The sequence below is a fragment of the Diplotaxodon limnothrissa genome, linkage group LG16 (assembly GCF_057381915.1).
Source record: "Diplotaxodon limnothrissa isolate DT_005_m linkage group LG16, D_limnothrissa_male_GT1.1, whole genome shotgun sequence".
Lineage (NCBI taxonomy): Eukaryota > Metazoa > Chordata > Actinopteri > Cichliformes > Cichlidae > Diplotaxodon > Diplotaxodon limnothrissa.
Genome location: NC_140611.1, coordinates 8,505,068 through 8,525,886, shown reverse-complemented (window position 1 = coordinate 8,525,886; position 20,819 = coordinate 8,505,068). Strand labels below are relative to the sequence as shown.

Below are 20,819 nucleotides of genomic sequence, written 5' to 3'. Positions count from 1 at the left end.
AGGAATGTAGACTTACACAACCAGCAGTTGCTCTGCCCCCTTTTCTCTGCTTGAATCTGTAATGTGATTTAACACATGTGATATCTTTTAGATTTAAAATTTCAACCTTTAGGGCTTAAATATAAAAAAAAAAAAATCATCTTTTTTTTCCAGCTGGGTTGCCAAAAACTTCACTGCTCAAATCTTTGAACCTGCACTTTATCCAGATAGAAACCTTCACAAGATCACCACATGCTTTCTCTCGTTTCACTTTTCTCAGAAATAGTTTATAGCCGAATATCCTACACCCTTTCCAACACCACCACCACTACCACCACCACCACCCAGAAAGTAAAAAATAAAAAGAATCTAATAATGTATTATTTATTGAGGGCCCTGACACAAGGAGGTTGACTTGGCAGACTAAGGGCACACAAATATGGTTATGTAAATGCAGAGCTGCTGAGAGACTGGACAGAGTCCCAGGCGAAAAAAACACCGAGGTGCAGGCCGAGCCAACCCTGCTGGAAACAAGAGAGTGAAGGGGAGAGATAGGAAGAGCAGGGGGCGAGGGGTGCAGTGACCACAGAGAGACGGAGAAAGTCTTTCTATCATCTTCTTGGGAGATCCTTCCAGTGTCACTGCAGCCAGTGAGGACTGTCACACATGATTCCCTTTAACTGTTCACACTCATGCACACAGTCATTCAGCTGCCCCCTCACACTTTATAAACACATGCTCCTGGTGCCAAAGGAAGAGGACAGGATGGAGGGCTTAAGTGAAATGAAGAAAAAATCACGTCTGTATTGCTCTAATTAATTTTTAAAGGGGCCTGTAAGGTTAGATCAAGCAAACTCAGGGCTTTCAATGAAAATTAAACACCTTATTTTATTAAGATAAACAGACTTCTATTGTTAACCTGCTTTAGACATTTGCTTTTATTCTTTTTTTTTATTGGTATATAATTTTCATATAATGTTTTGGCCTAGGGTTGAGTGTTTTCAGCCTTGCACCACCATCAGTCTCAATAATGTCCGCAGTGAAGTTTGATTAACTCTGTTTCAAGCTGTGTGGCACAACTGTAAGTCTGTCACCAAATTAAAATAAGAAGCTCAAATAAGGGTATAAATCTACAAGAATATCATTTGTCAGGTTTCAGTGTTGAATTGGGGTCTTCTAATAATCTAAACACATTTGCTAGTTCACTCTAACAGTAACGAGGTTCCAAACAAATAAAGAATGCGAACTTCTGTGCCATCAAAATTAAGCTCGATTGGAATATTTGCAGTAAACATGGGCTGAAAAGCTACCCTGTGCAATCCACTATTGGCATCTCAAGCTAGTTGATGGTGTGTGAAGCAGAGGCGCTCAGAGGAAACAGATGCATTCCAGACAGCATGAGCAGCTCGATTAAATGAGATAATTTTGGTATGAATGTCTTCAAGATGCAGAGGGGGCGAACCAAAGGACCAAGCTGGAGCCGGGCCGCCCTGACACTAGGCTGAAGGACCTGTCCTCTGCCACTCGGCGGCTGCACACACACACGAACGCAGAGCTCTAAACCTAAATGACAAACAGGCAAACATACCTAGCAGCAGGTAGAGCTCAATGTGTGCGTTATGTCCATGTGTAGATTTAAATGGCACGTCTGAGGTCAGGTCACAGTTTAAGAACTCAGAGCAAATGTGTCAAAATCGAGCAAAACAGGAAACACAGCATAAAACCTTTAGTCCAGAGTCGCACAGCGCCAAGATTATAAGACCTGGGTTTTTGTTTCAGAGCTTAAGTTCCCACTTTATGCTGAACAAATAAAAACTGACATTTATTGATAGACAAAAATTTGCCCACTCAGCAGAATTCTGTCATGACATCTGCTGTGGTTAGCTACACACACACACACACACACACACACACACACACACACACACACACACACACACACACACACACACAAACAGAATATCACATGGGGCCAGCATCTTGTGGTTCTTTAAGCTCATGCCAGGCCTTATTAAATTGAGACTAACACTGATGCTAAGCCACTAATTGGCCAGAACTGAATCGTCTGTGCTGTACATTACAGTGGTCTCTTGTGTTGCAGTTCACATTTTGTCACTACACTGTCAGCAGAACTCAAGCGGGGTTGAACTGTAAATAGATAGTTATTAATATGTTAATAAGGAAAATGCTGGAAGTAATGAGGAAGTAGATTATTGTTATTTGAATTTATTTTATCACCAATTAAAACTTCAAGATCGGATCTATATCATCAGTGTAAAATACTGGTTTAAATTATCGAGTATAGATGTCTTATTAATTTCCTTCTAATGAACAGTACTGACCTTTTTAACCTGATTTGGGCTGCAACACTTCAAAACAATTCCACAAGTAGGTAATATTACAAATCATGCAACTTTTTAAAAAATTGAAAATACATGCCAAATATATCCCTTTGAAATGATCTGCAAATATCCGTTTGATGTTGGGGTGCACTGATAAAAGATGTCATGTCTTAGGTTGCAAAACTGGAAAAACGCCATCTGAAGTGGACAGCGGCGGTTTGCCCAGCATGAAACCAGTGAGTAACACCATCCACACCGTGAGAGCACCTGTTTCCTACACTGATGCAGACTGGAAGTAAGCAAACTTCAAGCCCATCTCTCTCTATCAGCTTGCATGCTTACACAGAGAGGGAGCTTTTGGAGAAATGGCAAACAGAAGGAGCGGTGTAGTGACATTAATATATAATTTTACATTGACCTTAATAGGTTATAAATACCCGATTTTTAGCAAAATGTCAGTTTGTTGCATGGCTTCAGTTCTGCGTATTAAAAAGTAATTATTATAAATTACCGCCATACAAATCGCATAATTCTGAATTCACAGTAGATGTAGTTTAACTTGTTAATCGATGTTTTAATGGATAAATATTATGAGTGTGTGGTGGAAGTAGTTCTGTGAGGTCTAACAAAACAACGTTTTTTCAGAGCTAACTGAGCTGCTGAGCTCTTCCAGGCAGGCTGTTAAATCCGAGCCTGGTTCAGTTCTGTGCTTGTCTCAGTCCTGCCCTTGTCTTTGAGGCTAATAAACGTGTTATACGACCAGCCGGCTTCCAGCATCGCCTGGAGTTGAGTAAAAATAAAATCACTCCGTTAAGGATTCCTCTAAACCACATAATCTGACCACAGAGACTCGCTGTTCTCGGTCACCTCCGCCCGACGCGCCAAAGTGGAGGCTTTCGGACTCAAGCAGGGCCCGCGGAACCTGCCAGGAATCCGCCTGCTAATGAGCGGGACAGAGGGACCAGGAACTGGTCCAATCAGCCACAAATTCTGAAACTATACAAAAACTATGAGGAGATGAACTTAGAGACCTTTCTGCTCCCCGCTGCAGCCAAAAACAACATTTTAGTAAATGACTTGAAGGTTTTTTTTCAGTGACTATCAAGCTTTATTTTTTCTTGATGCGTTTACCCTTTCAAACACATACAGAAACGAGCTGCTTGTAATCAGCGTTTAGTTCCACCTTCCTCATTTCACCACGGACGGCCTTCAATAACAACAAACTTCCCAAGAGAGCTCCTGGGAGGCAAACCCTCGAGAAAACTATAGTTTGGTTTTGTTTATTCGCTTTTGTTATTTTTATTATTATTGCTTTTACTCTTTAAGGTTTGCGTTTGGATCCGTTTGAAGACCGGAGAGTAGCCGTGCGACCCCAAAGGTCAGACTGCTGCAGGCGGCGAGGTAGTGTTGGCCTGAGACCGTCTGAGCTAGCTCAAGGCTCAAAGCTCAGTTTCTACCTTTCTGCGCATTCATACAAACATTTAATGAGCAGTGATGCGGTTATGATAGAACTTGATTCACACAGGCCCACGCGGCGAACTAATGTGAATTCACATGTGCATAGCGTACATTATCTACACGGCTCATTTAGTCCTCTATATTAATTTTACTTTTCAAGTGACCGACTTAACAAAAATCTTTTTTCGTGAATGATTTTAAAGATAAAACTAAATTGAATTGCAGCTGAAACCCGTGAAGCGAAAAACGAACATTGTGAACTCAAAGCGAAGCCTCAAGGTATTTAATAAAACAAAAAACAAACAAAAAAAACAGTCAGGGTTATTTTGCAGGGTTACTTAATCTCCACGCATTACGCCTTAAGATTGCTGAGACAAAACAGATTATGTTTTATTTAAAATAATTATATTGCGCAATGAAAATATAGAAATGCTGACTTGGCGCAAAAAACTTACAATGAAGTTTGTTTTGAGCTGCAAAAAAGCTATGATTTAAAAATTAAAATAAAAAAAGAACAAACTATATAAACTTATTTTTTTTAATTGCTTCATCGCGCATGCTTGTTTTAAGGATACGTATAAAACTACTTACAATAAAATATAATTATTTTTTGCCACGCTTTCTAAACTGTGATATTTATTTCACTCCGTTGTTATTGTTATTATTATTATTTAGTTTTCCTTTGCTTTTACACAACCCGCCTTTCCACTACTTGAGTGCAGTTATGAACTCAAATATTTCATAATCATCTTGTGTGACTGTTAGTTTCATACAACACATTTAAAGCGCTTACCCGTTTTAAGCAGATGACCTGACAACATTTGATTTCTTTCTTTTTCTTTAAGCGTTCTCTGTGCGCACTCGTGAATGGAGAATGGACGGGCTGCTCTGCGAATTTGTGCGCCTTAAGCGCAAAATGCAATTCTCCACAGAAACTTATTTTTTAAACTCTCATCAGAGGACAGTGTAATTGTGACTATTTAAAGGCTGCTCCTCTTCGAGGATGAAACGTGTTAGACTGAGTGGTTAGTTTCAACCAGTGCACCTTCCTGCAGTAAACTGAGGCCTCCCTGCAGTTCAAGCAGATTATTGCTGGGCTAAAATGGCTCAAGGAGCAAACAGCTGATTCAAATGTGTTTTTATGTGTTTCTGGTGCAGCTTCACATTGTAATCCGCCAGTCCAGAGTCAAAACTTGGCCAACCCACAAAAAACCTACCAAATATCAACTAAGTCCTAACATTATTATTATTATTGTTGTTACTGATGAAAATCAACGCATATGCTGAATATATGAGACAATATCCCTGTAGACCAAAACGCATAACTCCACAGGCTTGCATCTCAGTCTGTTTAATGTAAAGAGCTGAACAATGTGGAGCGTGGACTCTGTGTGCTCTGCACGGGGTTGGGTCATTGAACACAGAGCCACGTTTTGACTCGGGACTTGTGGATTTGCGGTGCTCTGCAGTGACATTTGAGCGATGTTGTGCGTGTCTGCGCACTGACCGGGATCCATATCCAGACAGTGCGCCGGATCCTCTCCGTCCGTGGCGAGGCTCTCCATGGACAACTCCAGCTCCTTCTCCTCCCAGCCCCGGAGCTTCCTCTTCTTGTTGGAGCCGATCAGGGCTTCCACGGAAAAAGCGTGGGCTCTAGAGCTCAGAGCTGCGGCAGATCGCCTCCTTTCACTCATTTCTCACAAAATCCACCCTAAGTGGGGGGAAGCGGCGAAAAACCCACTCCGTCCGTCCAACGCAGCGAAGCAAAACAATCAAAAAAATAAAAAGAAGAAGAAGAAAAAATGCACACGTCAGTGTTTACAGCGGATCGCAAACTCACCAAGTGTCCAAAGTAATCCCAACTGTGACTAGAAACGCAGCGACAAACTTTTGGAAGACTGTGTCATCCTGGCAGCGCGGCAGGACTCGGTGTTTTTGATGCGGTGTGCTGCTTCACGCGTTTCTCCGTGCTTCCACTCCGTGTCTTTTTCTCTCTCTGTCCCCCTCACTTCTCTCTGATTGATAATCACTTCTGGAGGAGTCTTTTTTTCTCTCTCTCAAAGGCGCAGAGGGCGGCTCTCCTGCGCTCTGGCAAAGCCGCGTGTCCAATGAGAAGTAAGAACACAGAGCTAGACAAAGTGTTTTGTCCAATGGCAGCAGCAGGAAGGAGCGCGTCCGGGAAAAGGAGCCATCTCTCCGACTTCAACAGCCTAACGAACTTACTCCATAATGAATCATATGGAGACACATATGTGTTTTTACTGTGCTTTTATCGACATTAAAGGCAGGGCCTCATGTAAATACACCAATCAGATCATTATCAGTTCAAACTTTATGGGCTTAATAATATATAAAAAATAAAAAATAAAAAAAAGACCTCAGCAACACACCTATTTTAGTCTTTGATACCCAGATCCTGCAACTTCACTTTAAGTCCTAATCTGACTGTTGATCATCAGCTTTGGAACTGCAGAGGCCTTCGGCCTCACGGAGACCACCACAAAATATTATTCTGATATTTTACACTTTCACAAAGTGCTTGAACCTGATTCCATCATTAAAAGTCGTTGCAGGAAAAGCTCAATTACAGCTCCATTGTGTCAGCCCGACAGCTGAGGAACCGGAACAGAGCTTCAGCAGGACAGGTGGGCTGATCTCAGAGCTGTGCGCTCAGGACACAGCAAACGGAACGAGACGATTAGCAAGTGAAATTCTTGTGCTCTGCTCAGCTCGTTGAGGGGTCGTTTTTAACAGATCTGCAGGTCAGTAAAAGAAAAACAGAGTCGCAAGAAACATACGCGTCCAGGGCTTAGAGACATCTTTTTTCAGATGAGATCATTTTGCTTGGAAAAGGAGAGAGAAAAACACACTGCCATCAAATTCTCGGCTGATTATTTTGTTTTGTTTCATATTTATGTTAATAACTGTCTAATTTGAGAATGAATTATCCTCAAACAATCCGCATTTAAATTCCCGACACATATAAAACCAATAATGGAATAATATCAGGCTGAAATAAATCTGACTAAACGATTATTTATTCCAGCTAATTAAACGATTGGAAAATAGAAACTTTTAGTTGAGAAAGTAAAAATGTACTATTTGTAATATTTTGGCCTGACGCAGAAGCGTATTTCCAAGCATTTTTTACCGGCAGGTAGAAAAGCTTTTATAGAAGACTAGCCCCACCTTTGCAACCAAATGTTAAAAATTAAATATTGATACAAAAATGACGCTCAGCGTTATAATATAATACAGCGGGAAGGTGATCGGTTTCTTGGGATCAAATCCCTGTTTTAAAAAAATCGGCGGCCCTTTGTTGAGACTGTTTTGAGCTGCTGAGCTGCACGTGATCAGTCTGCAGGCCTGACGCTCAGTTCGGGGACGATCAGTTCCTGCTGGGGGAAATAATTTACACATTTTTCATCAGCTGCGGGTCGAAAAGTGTCAGGGGTGGGGAAGAGCCGCGGATGATCGCTGCCTGTGTGATCAGTCAACACAAACGCGTCTGTGGGAACCGGGCAGGCCCCAAGTCAGAGTGCCGTTCTTGAAAAAGGAGCTTTCCAGAGGTTATTGCTGTGCATCTGTCATCTTGAAATAAATACTGCGCGCACACGAGGATGGCTCGCAGGACACTGAAGAAAAACGGTGAGCACATTGCAAAAAAGAAATAGAGGTGGGTAGTTTCATTATCCTGTACAGAGATCAACGCAGCAGGTATACTAATATGTGAACTTGTGGCGGCTTAAAAGGACATTACTTGCGCTACGGTCTTTATGGTAATATGCGCGCAAAACGTTTGCGGACATATTTGAACTAATTACTTGGATAAAAGAGGAATACGGACTTCTGTGTTAGAATATTATAACAAACTGTGGCAGTCTGTGTGACTCTATATCACGGGTTCTTTTTATTTATTCTTTATGTTTTGTAAAAGAAAGAAGAAAAATGTTTGTGCGTAAAATTCTTCCAAAAGTAAACAAGTAAATATTGTGTGCGCACTGGTGTGGGGTGGGGGACGTTGAATCCCCCGTGGGAGGAAACTCGTTAAACACTAAAACCAACTGTTTGCCATTTAGATCCCAATTATAGCCCTGATGGCATCTCATTCACCCAAAAAGTGAAGCAAGCGACGGAGATCTTTTTTTTATCCTTTAGAAACTTGGAACGAGCAATTCATGCGTTTGTTTTATCTCAGCTGGATTACTGCAGTTCACTATATGTGGGTGTCAGTCAGTCCAGCTTGGCCCGGCTCCAACTTGTACAGAATGCTGCAGCTCGCCTTTTGACTCGTGTGAAGAAACACCAGCATATTACTCCGGTGCTTGCTTCCCTTCATTGGCTTCCAGTGCGTTTTAGAATTAAATTCAAAATCTTACTTTTGACTTATAAAGTGCTAATTGGCAGGCACCGGACTATTTGTCTGACCTATTGCAGCTTTATACGCCCTCTAGAGCCCTTCGATCAAGCGATCACCTGCTCCTTACCTTACATAAGTCTAGGATGGAGGAGATCGGGCATTTGCGGTTGTGGCACCGAAATTGTGGAATGATCTACCTCTCCACATCAGAAAGGCCCCAACTGTTACTCTTTTTAAATTGCATCTTAAAACATATTTTTTTATTCTGGCTTTCGAAACTGTATGAGAGTTACCAATTCTTTTATCCTAATTTTCTTTTAATTTTCGTACCTGTTGTTGTTGTTAATGCCATTGTTTAATTGTTATTTTGTACAGCACTTTTGTCAACTCCCTGTTGTTATTAAATGTGCTTTATAAATCAATAAATGAAATGAGTGGGCAGTATTAATAAATCCGTTTCCTTAAAAATTCTTTTCCCTTTTAGATTCCTTTAGTAATCGGAGTTAGGGTATACCTCGTCGACCACAGTGAGGTTTTCGATTAAATCCGGCGTGGCCCCGCGAGATCGACACGTAGAGGGTGGTGGGCGGAAACGGTCAAACGTGCAGTTAATATTCAATAACTAAAAGAAGGGTTTGACCCCGCCTGACCTCGAGGGACGAAGAGAGCAATGGAGCGTGCAATCTGACAGCAACTCTCGGATTCTGTAAGCACCTTCCGCCTGAGCTGTAAAATTCCCCCCGACTCTCTCTCTCTCACTCTCACTCACACACACACACACACACACACACACACACACACACACACACACACACACACACACACACACACACGCGGACTTTTTTTTGCAGATTTTTTTTAATTTAATTTTTCCTTTTTTTGTCCAAAGAGTGATCATCTGCCAAAAATTGACTGCGAATTTTATTGTTTTTTCTTTATGTGAAATGTATTTGCTTATGTTGGTACATAGTCAATATTATTATATTGTTATATGTAAAATAAAGAAATACAAGCACATTTATGACTCTGTGTTACTGTACCTATATTAGAAACAATCCAGTCATTTTTGGATACTTAATAAAATATCTTTATAGAACTATTATGGGATAAATGTCGCAATTTCTGCTGCACTTTTGGCCAGACCACTCTAAAGAAATCCTTTTTTAATGTCAGCGACGCTCCTTTGCCTGGATCACGGAGGATCTAGGCATTTTACCAAAAGCCGATTTCAGTTTCTAACTGAAATGTCGTTTCTGGCTTAAAATTAATTTATATCATTAATGACATAGGTTTGACAAGTTTTTGTTTTTAATAATGAAAACCGGAAATCAGTTTTTGGCACGATCCGGATGCCCTGCACAACCCCAGAGGGAATTGTGTCCCGGAAACCTTCCGTTTTTAAGGCGAATATATGCAAACCATTACACTCTGGATAAGCTACATGACGAAATCACCCAGTAGTTAATTTTGGTGATTGTCTTTAGCAGAGCTAAAGACTTGAAGCTGAAGATGCTCAAGTGCGCGCGTGCGTGCGCGCGTACACACAAGTCAGGCACAAACAGCAGTATACAAGTCGGTCAGCTACAAGTCATGATATACATATATATAAAATAACATATTTTCGTATTGCTGACCAGAACCTTTCCAAATATGGATATTTTCATACTCGGCCCTAATGCAAAATTTATACGGATTGTGAAGTAGCCTACCCTTCTGCAACAAAGACAGGACTGTGAAATTACTGAATAATTATAAAGTCAAACTGCGCATCATAATAAACCAAAGCGTTACCTTCATCTGGGTGCAGGTCATAATGGTCCAAATGTGACTTGCTGTTCCGACGTGTATCTGTGAGGACATTTAACTCACAGACATTTTAATCCACCACTTCTACCGCTCACTAGTATGTAACGTCATTTTGTCAGGGGCGGAGGGGGAGTGTAACTAATTTAAGACAATTCCAAAAATGACACAATTAGCACTAAGTGTTTAAACCTTTATTTATTTACGAGGTCTGCCTTTTTCGACCCCCAGCACCTCTAGGTCCCACAGCCTTGGCCTTTAGTGTATTTTGATAAAGATATATAGGTCATAATTAAAACTGGACACTAGTTGAAAATTTTTAAAAAGTTAAAAAATTCGGGGGCTCATTTACAGTAATGTTCAATGTAAAAAGTCCATAATCTGAATGTATCTGGTGAAGCGGAATACTTCCCCAGTGTGATGCTAATGCCGATTATATAAATTGGGGGGAGGGGGGGGGGGCAGCTCGGGAGGTAAAGAAGGTCATCTACTAATCACAGGCTTGGTGGATATTTGGCATACAGTCTGCATGTCAAATATTAACCCCAAGTTGCTCTTCGATGCATCCAACGGAGTATGATTGTAAGATATAAAGCACTTATGAATGGCAAAAACATAGCCTGAGTGAACGAGGCTATGTGAATAGTGAATGGAGCTGTGTGTGTTATTATAGTTTCATACCTTCATAGATAAAATACTTTAATCAGCAGCTAAATAAAATTAATAGCATCGGGACAAATTCTCTGTTCTGTTTTTAAATTTAAAAAAGTTTTTTAAATAATTTGAAGCCTTTACAGAAGAGGCGGTGTAGCCACGATCAGCAGAAAGTCAAAAAAACACAATTGTAGTCGCTAGCGCGCGCACGCACATGCGTACACGCACATTTGGACTCTCACACTTTATCCTCTCTTCCAACAATTAGCCCAAAGCTCTAATAGCTCTCTATCTGCCTCTCTCAGGTACACGCTTTTAAACTTTGTTGAACAGCGCATGCGTATATCCAAATTTTCATCAAATTAGAATCAAAACGTGTAACATTAAGCCTGCATGCTAAATTAATTGCCCTCGCGTTGGGTAAAAGCGCAAGAGAAACAGTGTCACGTGTTTTATTTGGTAATTAATCACGTGTCAGCACACAACACTGAGCAACATATTTAATTTAAGAGGGGGGCAATAATGTCCGAGGTTTAAGGTTTACCAGCTTCCTCTTTTGCTCACTGCGTGGACACCCTGTTAGGTCAACATCAGTAAAAATGTCTCGTTTTTTATATTCTTCAGGTCTGTGGCTGTTTCCACGCGACACGTGGATCCCGGTCGATTTACGGTGATTTCTTCAAGAAAGAAAGAAAGAAAGGCGCATTTACTACGACTCTGTTAAAGTTTTTACCCCCCACGCATAAAACGGGTGAGCTGCTGTGTCGCCTTCACATTGAAACGCACTACTTATTACAGCGCAACTATATCACTGCCGCCGTGTCTTCTGAAACAAAAACAGGTATTTGTCACAGTGCTGCGGTCCCATAGCAGGTCGCCGGGATTTACAGCCCGCTCCTCCGTATAAATGCAGCCTATATATTATTTATATTCCATCAGCTCCTTATGCCAACATGGGGGGGGGGGGGGGGGGGGGGGGGGCAGCAAAAGGGAAGTAAACCATGCAGGGATGTGGTCTGTTCCCAGGTAAACACCGGGATGGAAAAACGACAGCGCAGTCCAGCTTCATAATGTGCGTGTGTGTGTTTGTGCAGGCCCCGGGGATGCCCCTGCAGAAGAACAGAAAGCTGATTACAGAGAGTAGAAAATAAAATAAAATAGTGGGTATAATGTAGGAAGAAGGAATAATAACAGCGGGAGTGAGCAGAATTGATGAAATAACCACTCGTAGACAGAAGAGAAAACAGGAAAGAGGAGAAATAAAAGCAGAGGGAGCACGGGAAAGAAAACAGAAGAAAGAAAAGAAGGGAGAGACGTGGGGCGAAAATGTTTAAAGTCACTGCTCCTACTGAAATATTCAAGGTACATCTCACACCCCTGCTGAAGTATTACAAGACTATAACGGTTCCTCCTATTGGACAGCCTCGTTAACAGTAAACTGGATAAATGCGTTTAACGGACCGCGTGTAAAACCTGAGTGACTAACTCAGTGTTTGTTTGTGTAAGCAGACACTTTATGGGAAAGTGCAGAAAAGAAATAAATGAATGAATAAAGGGACTTCAAACAAGTGTGTGTGCGTGGGGAATGTGTAATTACGTGCACGTTACATGTGGCTGCTAATCAAAAAGGAATGTTACAATAGATTCATTCATTTTGTTCAATCACATTGCATCTTGAAACACACATGCACAAGCAACTGTCAATAAGACACCCAGGGCAAAAGAACAAACAACGGCTGAGCTGCAAATGTTTAAATGATACTGACAAATATATTTACATTTCAAAAATCTTTTTCACTCAGCTTTTTTCTCCCAACTAAACACAGAACTTTTCAATGTCAGGAAGCAGGACCTCTTCCACATGTTGAACCTAGAATGGATCCTTTTATTATGTCACTGTTTATTTTTTAAGTATTTAATCCTGCAGCTTTAACCTCCTAAGACCCGAACTCTTCCACGGCATGCATTTTTAATTTCTTTGATATTTGGGCATATTGGGGCCCGATGAATGTAAAAACAAAGAATTACCAGATTTATTTTTTTTACCTTATTTTTGTTTTTATGAAAAATCAGAGCCACATTTGAGGATATTCGTTTAAAATTTCGATAGAACAGTAGCAGTATAATGTCCTCGTAAGTGGATATCAGGCCCTTGTAGAGCAAAATTGAGTATTTTGGTCTAAATAACCCAAAATGTGATGTCCACATATGTGGACGCCAGGTCCTAGGAGGTTAATTGTGAAAGCACACTTGGCTCACTTTTGTAAGTGAAGACGGTTTAAATGAGAAGCATTTTTCACAACTTTTAAATCTTTATTTGGACAGGCTCGAAACAAGAAGATAAAATGTTCTAAAAAAAATAATAATGACAAAAATAAAACGATGGCTTGTGAGGAAACCCATTCAGCCTGAATCAGAAGGCCAATAAACAGGCTGCGAATGATTATGTAAAACATGAGCAAAAGCAAATAAGATGCAACAACTGCATCGAAAGACGAGCTTCCACTTTGATTTCACTGAGGACATACACGGAGCAAAATAAGAAGTCACCCTTGTAAAGTCTGACCAGCATCACTCTGCTGAGTCTTTTTCCACCAGCAGCAGTAATTTACCGAGAGGCTCACAGTATAAATGTGGGGTCATTTTCTTGTCTCTCAGCAGAAGCCCACTCTCTGTCGGACCTCTGCGAGCACAGGTGCAGCAAGTTCCCGCGCCCTGCACGTCCCCTGAGCCAGCACTCGCTCCACGTAAGCCCGGTCCGACCTCAGCCTCTCGATTTCCTCTCTGATGGGCGTCAACCTCTGGATCACAGCCTCGCTTACAAGCTTCTTGTAGGCTCCAGTGTCCAATCCTCTCGCCTGAGACACAGCCTCCTGCACGCTTATCATCGCCACGGCAGCGTGAATGTTTACCAGGTTGGAAACACCAGGACGCGTCTCCGGGTCAAAGGTAACTTCAGAGGTGAAGTCTGTGACGGCTCGTCGGATCTTGAGAGCGATGTCGTCAGGAGTGTCTGTGACGGAAATGGTTGCCATCGTTTGGGGGTCTGACTTGGACATTTTGGCTGAGGCGTCGCGGAGAGATTTGACTTTTCGTGTTGAGCCTGCGGAGAGAAACGAGAGGGATCAGGAAAACCTCTCAGTGTAATAAACACTTTTATTTCTAAATGAGACACGTAAGAGTGGAGGAATTTGGCAAAATTCAAAATTATTAGGTCAAGAAATTTAGGTTCTGATTAAATCAGAAAGCATTTGCTTTCTATTATGTTTGAGGCAACGCTGAGCATCACCGGTCCCAGAGGAAGACAAGAAGCACCAAAGTGCAAACGTCCACCAAAGCAGCTCAATCTTTGGGCAGTATTTACTTTTAAGGGAATTTATAATCTATCTACTCGTATATAGAATCTTTTTGTCATCTTTTAAACACACTTTTAATGCATTTTCTATATGCTGACAATACACATGACATTTGTAAGAATCATAATTTCGAAGTCATGAGGATTTTTCTCATTGTTTAATCAAGAAATCATTAAGTGGACCCTGGTGGATGAGAGCCAAATTTTAATGGATCGTTAGTATGACCCCTCTCTACACCCCTACAACGTTTCACAAGAATTCATTCAAAACTTTTCAACCAATCATGTTTACAGACACAATAATATGCATGCAAACACTACCAAAAAACATAACCTCCAAGGAATACGGGTAAAGGTTTGCCTGCAAAACAACAAAATATATATATTATATATACATATATATAGGGAGAAAAAACACAAATACATATTTACTAAAGCCTGACTCTGATTTTTTTCCTTTGTTTGGAAATACCGGTGAGTACCAAAAAGAATATTTTGACTTCAAAGCGCTTTAATTCCACAGCGGTTCACCAGTAAAGATCCAAACACGTGAGAAATCTATTGCTTTAAAAATAACGCCTTTTGAGATTTGTTTGTACTAAATCTACACCGAGACAAAAGGTGGATGCAGAAGCCTGAGCAGTGTCGACACATTCTCGTCTCAGGCTGTTTAACTTTAACAGCCTCTGCTAATCAAACTGCAGGTCAGCCAAACGATGAAAAACCAAGTCAAAAAAGGTCCGGAGTGCAGATTTCAGTCCAAGCTGACAGCTAAAAGCAATGTAAGCGAGCCCCAGCCTTTTGAGAGAATCTGACTTTGTTTCTTCTTTATTTTTTTAAATGGTCAAAAAGGCGTTTCAGTCAGGCCACTTTAAATATGACTTAAACGTCTAATTATTAAAATATCTGCATTTTGGGGAGATTTCAGGTGCTAGGTGTAATTTTCCATTTATTCCTCTATGTTCAGATGGCTGAAATAGGATTGCCTGACACATTTGTGTGCGCTTGTAAAAATATCCCGGTGTGAAACAGACGCATGCGAGTGTGAAGTGATCAGCAGATGACGGGAGCCGGTATTTCCTTTCATTCTTTCTTTCACTCTTAAAATCATCCCCAGCTCCAGTTCTTTGTTTGGTCCTGTACAAGCAGGCCACATGTGGGCTGTTCATCAACGCCAAGATGTCTTTATCTAAAGCAAATTAAAACACTCTGGTTCATTTCAAAGGAAAGACCACTGACTGCCAACTCTGCTATGCCAAAGACAAGAAACGAGGGTGGGGTCCACTGGTATGAGCTATATACTGCCGACTGATTACACGCAAGAGTGCATACACACTCGGCACATACATATACGCATACACACATCTCTAAACTCATCTTGATGACATGCACTCCAAATCTACCTCCCTAATTATTATACAAGAGGAAGACGATATTTCTTTAATCAAAGCTCTAATGCACACATGACTGACTCCATCCCGTGCTTCCACCATACCGCTAATCATGAGGAATGAAAGTAGAAGGAGGGTGGGATCTTTCAAAATGTTGGCCTCGTGTATAAAAACATTTGGTTGGTACATTTTGGGAAACGTTTCAAAAGAAAATATTAATAATAACGGCGTCATATTGTATTTCAAATCTTGTCAGTTTTAATCCCCTGAACCTCGCTCTAATTTCTGATTGGCTGCCCTGCAGTTGGTGGTTTTTAGCTTTAGCTAAACAGCACGTCCCACTCCGACTTAGTTTACAAAACATGGAAAAGGCAATATATCTTTGAATGAATTTTAAAACATCAGTGTTTCCCCAACACTGCAGAAGAATGCAGGCATGAAGCAGAAGTTTAACCGGTTACTTTAAAGATGCACTAAAAACACTGGGAAAAAAGTTTAGCTTAGCTTTGTGCTACTTTGCTCGGCGCCGCTGGGCAGCCGGTGATGAAGATACATTATGACCCAGATATTTACACGAACTACATCAGGGCTAAAATGACTTCAGTGATATAAATCTCTTTGAAGCAAAACACAAAGGGTCCATTCAAACGTTGGGACTTTGTTTAACACGAGCGGCCAGAGACGGCACACATCCTCCGAGGCTGAAAATTCCCTGGATACAGACGGACACGTGGATTTGGATTAGTTCCTGATATTTTTTTTTTTGTTGATAAAACCGAGACACTTTCTCCCAGTTTTCTCATTTCAATGTGATATCTATTTATGCAGATAAACAAAAAACAACCAAAAAAAGAAGTAAGGTCGCAATGAGGAAACCCTGTCTGTTCATGTTAATCCTCCAGGAAGATTAACCAGCCATGACCGTCTTTTAGGGAAGGCTTTAGGCCCAGAAGCATCTTATTACTGACTTTTCTTCAGCTATTTAAGTTAAGTTTCATTTTCCAGTTTTGCTCTGTATGTGATGCAAAATACACTTCCAAAGATTCCTGGCTCTAGATCAGGAACAACAAAAAAATAATTAAATAAAAAGAGAAATTGAACCAATCAATCACAAACTTTCCCGACAGAGGAGACAATAATTCAAGACAAAAAAAGGATGGAAAGGCAGAAAGAAAGCTTTACTTCTAATGCAGGAAAAAAAAAATCTAGTTTCCAAAAACATTCACTTCACTTATAGCACTCAGCTTGTTTCAGGCAGTTAGAAGACTTTTTATAAAAAAAATATTCAAGCAGAAAACTTCATAAAGATGGAGATTTAATAAAAATCAACTAAAATCTGCAACCCTTCGCAAATAAAAAAAACTTTTTGATAAAATGCAACAAGCACATTTGAAAATATAATGACTTGGTATATACAGCATAAGGCCATCGCACAAGTGAGGCCTCACTTACACAGCTAAAGCCTAAAGAGACTAAAACAGGCGACTTTAATGTCACATGATGACATTCTCTACATAAGAAGATAAAGCTGCTGCTACCAGAGAGCTACGTGATTTTAAGAAGCTGACCGTAGAAAGCCTAAATCATGAGTGTGTACACGCCATCATGCCACGTATTCTTACTGAGCAGGGCGCAGGGTTCAGGGAACAGCTCTCCGTAGCGGTTGTTGAAGATGCGAGCAAGATCCTGAGCCAGCTCCAAATGTTGGACCTGATCTTCTCCGACAGGGACGTGAGTGGACCTGAGAGAGATGATTCCACAGCAGCACATTAGAGACGTGATCCGTGCAGCACTGTGCACAGTGACAGCACAGAGTTTAAAATACAGAGCGAGACGCAAGGACAAATTGGAGACACTTGGAGTCACTGCAGGAGACTTTTTCAGCAGTGTTTGGCAACTCTGTAACTGGAGGAGGAAGCAGTTCATTAATTTTCTCTTTAGAGATGAGACTCAGTTTCTCCACAGGAAATGAGCTTTTGGATATATGGCTGCTGAACCAGAAACAGCTGAAGAGATGCCTTCTAAATGTGAATTTGGAAACGCTACGAGACAATAACCCAACCAACTTATCTCACGTGAAAACCCACTGACGCCTCATCAGCAGGCTGCACCTCACAGATCACACACAAAACTCTTTGTCTCAGACAAATTTCCACCAGAAATGTGTGACGCGGATATTTATACGAACACGTCAGAGGCAAAGAAATTAGAGATTGCATTTTTTTCCTCTTTATAATCTCTACTAATAATATTTATATGTATAACAAGGTGCAATAATAACAGTGTGCAATACACATACACTTATTCTTTATGTTATTAAGTTTAGTTAAGTTACTGTGTGGTGTTGTTTGTTACGTTGTGATGTGTCATATCGTGTCGTGTTGTGTTATATGTAGTGCCGACGTAGGACAGTTTTTCCAATTTCATTGTACTACTGTACTATGTATGACTGTGCAATGACAATAAAGAGTTATCTTATCTTACTTTGAGGTTTTATTTGGAGATATCTGCACGTTATGTTTCTCTTTCCACCCCCGCGCAGCAGAGGTGAGATATTAAAAAATAACACATTTTCACCAGCAGTCTTCATTGCCAGACATGCTGTCCCCGTTACTCGTGATAAATTACAGATCGCACTGTGAACACTTTGCACTGGAATTATTTTCTGCTGGAGAAATGGCCTCTGAGAGCAGGTGGCATGTGCTGTAGATTAAAAGGAAAATGGCCTCTGTAATAAAAATAAATAAAAATGAAAAAAAGATGCTGTGGAATTGATTTTCTGTGTTGTGAATAATGAGGGGGGGGGGGGAAGTATAAAACTTAGAGGCAGAGATCTCAAAAATAAAACCAAAAGTATCCAAAAATGTTGCTGTTCTTTTGTACTCCGGGTAAACCTCTCTGCTAAACAGTATTTTGTAGGCTTTGTGCAGGCAGGTGATGCCAAACTAGAGCTTGCAAAAATAAATCAAATAATAAAAATATTTAAATTAGGACACTGCTCGCAATCAGTTTAAGTTAGTAGGCTCACAGTGTTTGGTATTTGTTATGTGGATTACTGGCTCTGCTCCTTTTTCATTGCAGTTACTCTTTTAATTCACGCATTTCGTTCTTTCTTATGTTAGTGGAGGCGATTTTAGCTTCCAGGTTCTTATTGAGCACACATTATGGACTGGAATGGAAAACATGGAAACTTCACTATCTTTGAATAAATGTAAAAACACCAGTGTTGTCCCAACACTGCAGAAGAATGCAAAGATGAAGCAGAAGTTTAACTGGTTACTTTAAAGATAAAAACACTGGGGAAAAGATTAGCTTAGCTTTTGCTACTTTGCTCGGCGCTGCTGGACAACCAGTGATGAAGATACATAATGACCCAGATATTTACACAAACTACATCAGGGTTTGACGCTAAAAACACAAACCTCTCTGAGGCAAAACACAAAGGGTCCGTTTAAAGTTTGGGACTTTGTTTGGGGTTTGTAAACTGCAGTGGTTCTTAAATAGCACTTTTTAATTCTACTTTCTGCATGTCTCACACGCGCATTTATGCAACAACCTTTTACTACATACAAGTGCTTTCTAGCAAACATTCACACACATTCACACTCAGATGAACGCAACGGGAGCAACTCAGCGTTCAGTATCTTGCAGTCTGGAGTAGATTGGAGCAGCCAGGCATCAAACCACCAACGTTCCGATCTGTAGATGACCTGCTCACTCCTTATATCTGGAACAAACTCCCAGAAAGCCTCAGATCAGCTGAAACACTCAGTTTATTTAAATCCAGGTTGAAGACTCACCTATTCTCAGCTGCATTTGAATAAAGCACCAAATCCACACTTTTAAGCTTAAATTTCAAAACTTACATTTAACTACAAATTTTATCTACTGTTCTGATTTTATCTGCTTTGATTTTATATACTGTTTTGTTTGTTTGTTTGTTTGTTAATTAGTTTGTTTGTTTGTTTGCTTGTTTTAATCAATTTTAAATCATGCTTTTATTTGTTTTTGTTTCTAATGTCTCTGTAAAGCACTTTGAATCACCTTGTTGTTGAATTGTGTTATACAAATAAACTTGCCTTGCCTTGCTCTACCTGCTGATCCACAGCCATCCCGATAAATTATCAGCACAATAAGTAACAATATAAAACTTAACAGTCACAAGAAACTACAACATTAAGAGGAAACTGCTGTTAAAGTAATACCTCAGTGAGAGACACTGTATATTGTCATTTATGGCCCGATACTTAAGCAAGACCTCTGTTGCAGCTCCTTTGTTTGTTTGTTTTGTCCTCCAGCTGCTAGGATAAATGCACTTCTGAGCACAGGATGGTCGCACATGTCTGCAAAAGGCTGCAAGCCATGCTTTCAGCAGGGATGTATCCCCCTTCATGGTTTCTCAGCTTCATCTTCATCAAGTAAAATAAGGAACCCTGACAGAAAGCACTGTAACAGTCAGTCTTTACAGGAAGAAGTTGTAAATGATAGGGGGAAAATTAGTTATTTAAATTTTTTAACAGAGTTTGGAATATAAAAATCAGTTATTCACAGAAGGAAGGGCTTTTGGAAGTGTTTTTCGAAAAGCTGTGAATGCTTAGGGTACACAGCCTAAGAAATATGAGTTATCTGACTGACACACACACACACACACACACACAATATAACTTGTACGCTACTTGAATGGAAATCTCACTTGTAGAGAAGAATATCAGCAGCCTGGAGGACAGGATATGTGTAGAGACCAACGCTGCCTTCGTTCTTCACTTTGCTCTTCATCTGGAGGAAAAGACAGAGGGAAGGAAGTTGAAGCAGAAAAAGAACAACGATGAGGCAGAAACACTAAAAGCAACCAGAAATAGAGCCAGACAGGAGAAAGATGGACTCAAGCTGACTTTTTTCCTTTTCCCCATAAAGAGCCATTTTCACTTTCATGACTCATCGACTGAAACAAACGAGGTACGGATGAGTTTGCACGGCATTTTCCACCATTTTTGAAATCAACTCATCTGTTGGGTAAACGAAAGGTGTTTTCTAAAGAGCAACAGAAACAAGAACAGAGAGACGTGAGCTCTGTTGATCCTCGCTCGTCGTGTATTAAAACTGCACCCAGGTGTGAAGAAAAATTATATGAATTAAAAATGCGGCAAATGCTGCAGAGAAACAAAATAAAAACGCACAGACATGATGAAACTTAAGAGAAAACAGAGGAATTAATTTAATTTGTAAGTGTTCCACTGAAGGTAAGAACTGATATGGTGGGATTCATGTTTGAAATATTACTTCAGTTACAAAATAGCTATAACATTACAAACTCCTTTTGCAGCTTTTATAATTATAACTGTGTTTTTTGTTTTTATTTATCATTATTAATTAACTGAAAATACGCCCTTGCAAATAAACCATTTTTTGCTTTAAAAGATATTGTAGATATTGTATAAATATATACAGAAGTTATATCTCCGAGTCATCGCTTTGCC

At 40.4% G+C, this 20,819-nt stretch overlaps 2 protein-coding genes across 2 annotated transcripts in view; both read right to left on the bottom strand.

Moving 5' to 3' along the window:
• Positions 1-5,785, bottom strand: part of tbx15 (T-box transcription factor 15) — a 33,861-nt gene extending 28,076 nt beyond the window's left edge. The window contains exon 1 of the mRNA XM_085373851.1: positions 5,287-5,785. Within this exon, the coding sequence (XP_085229977.1) occupies positions 5,287-5,473 (187 nt within the window). The 5' untranslated portion in view covers positions 5,474-5,785. The remainder of the gene's footprint in view (positions 1-5,286) is intronic.
• Positions 5,786-13,100: 7,315 nt separating this feature from the next.
• Positions 13,101-20,819, bottom strand: part of wars2 (tryptophanyl tRNA synthetase 2, mitochondrial) — a 31,660-nt gene continuing 23,941 nt past the window's right edge. Inside the window, exons 4-6 of the mRNA XM_085374877.1 lie at positions 20,036-20,118; positions 16,965-17,083; positions 13,101-13,699 (exon numbers count right to left, since the gene is read on the bottom strand). Coding sequence (XP_085231003.1) covers positions 13,251-13,699; positions 16,965-17,083; positions 20,036-20,118 — 651 coding nt within the window. The 3' untranslated portion in view covers positions 13,101-13,250. The remainder of the gene's footprint in view (positions 13,700-16,964; positions 17,084-20,035; positions 20,119-20,819) is intronic.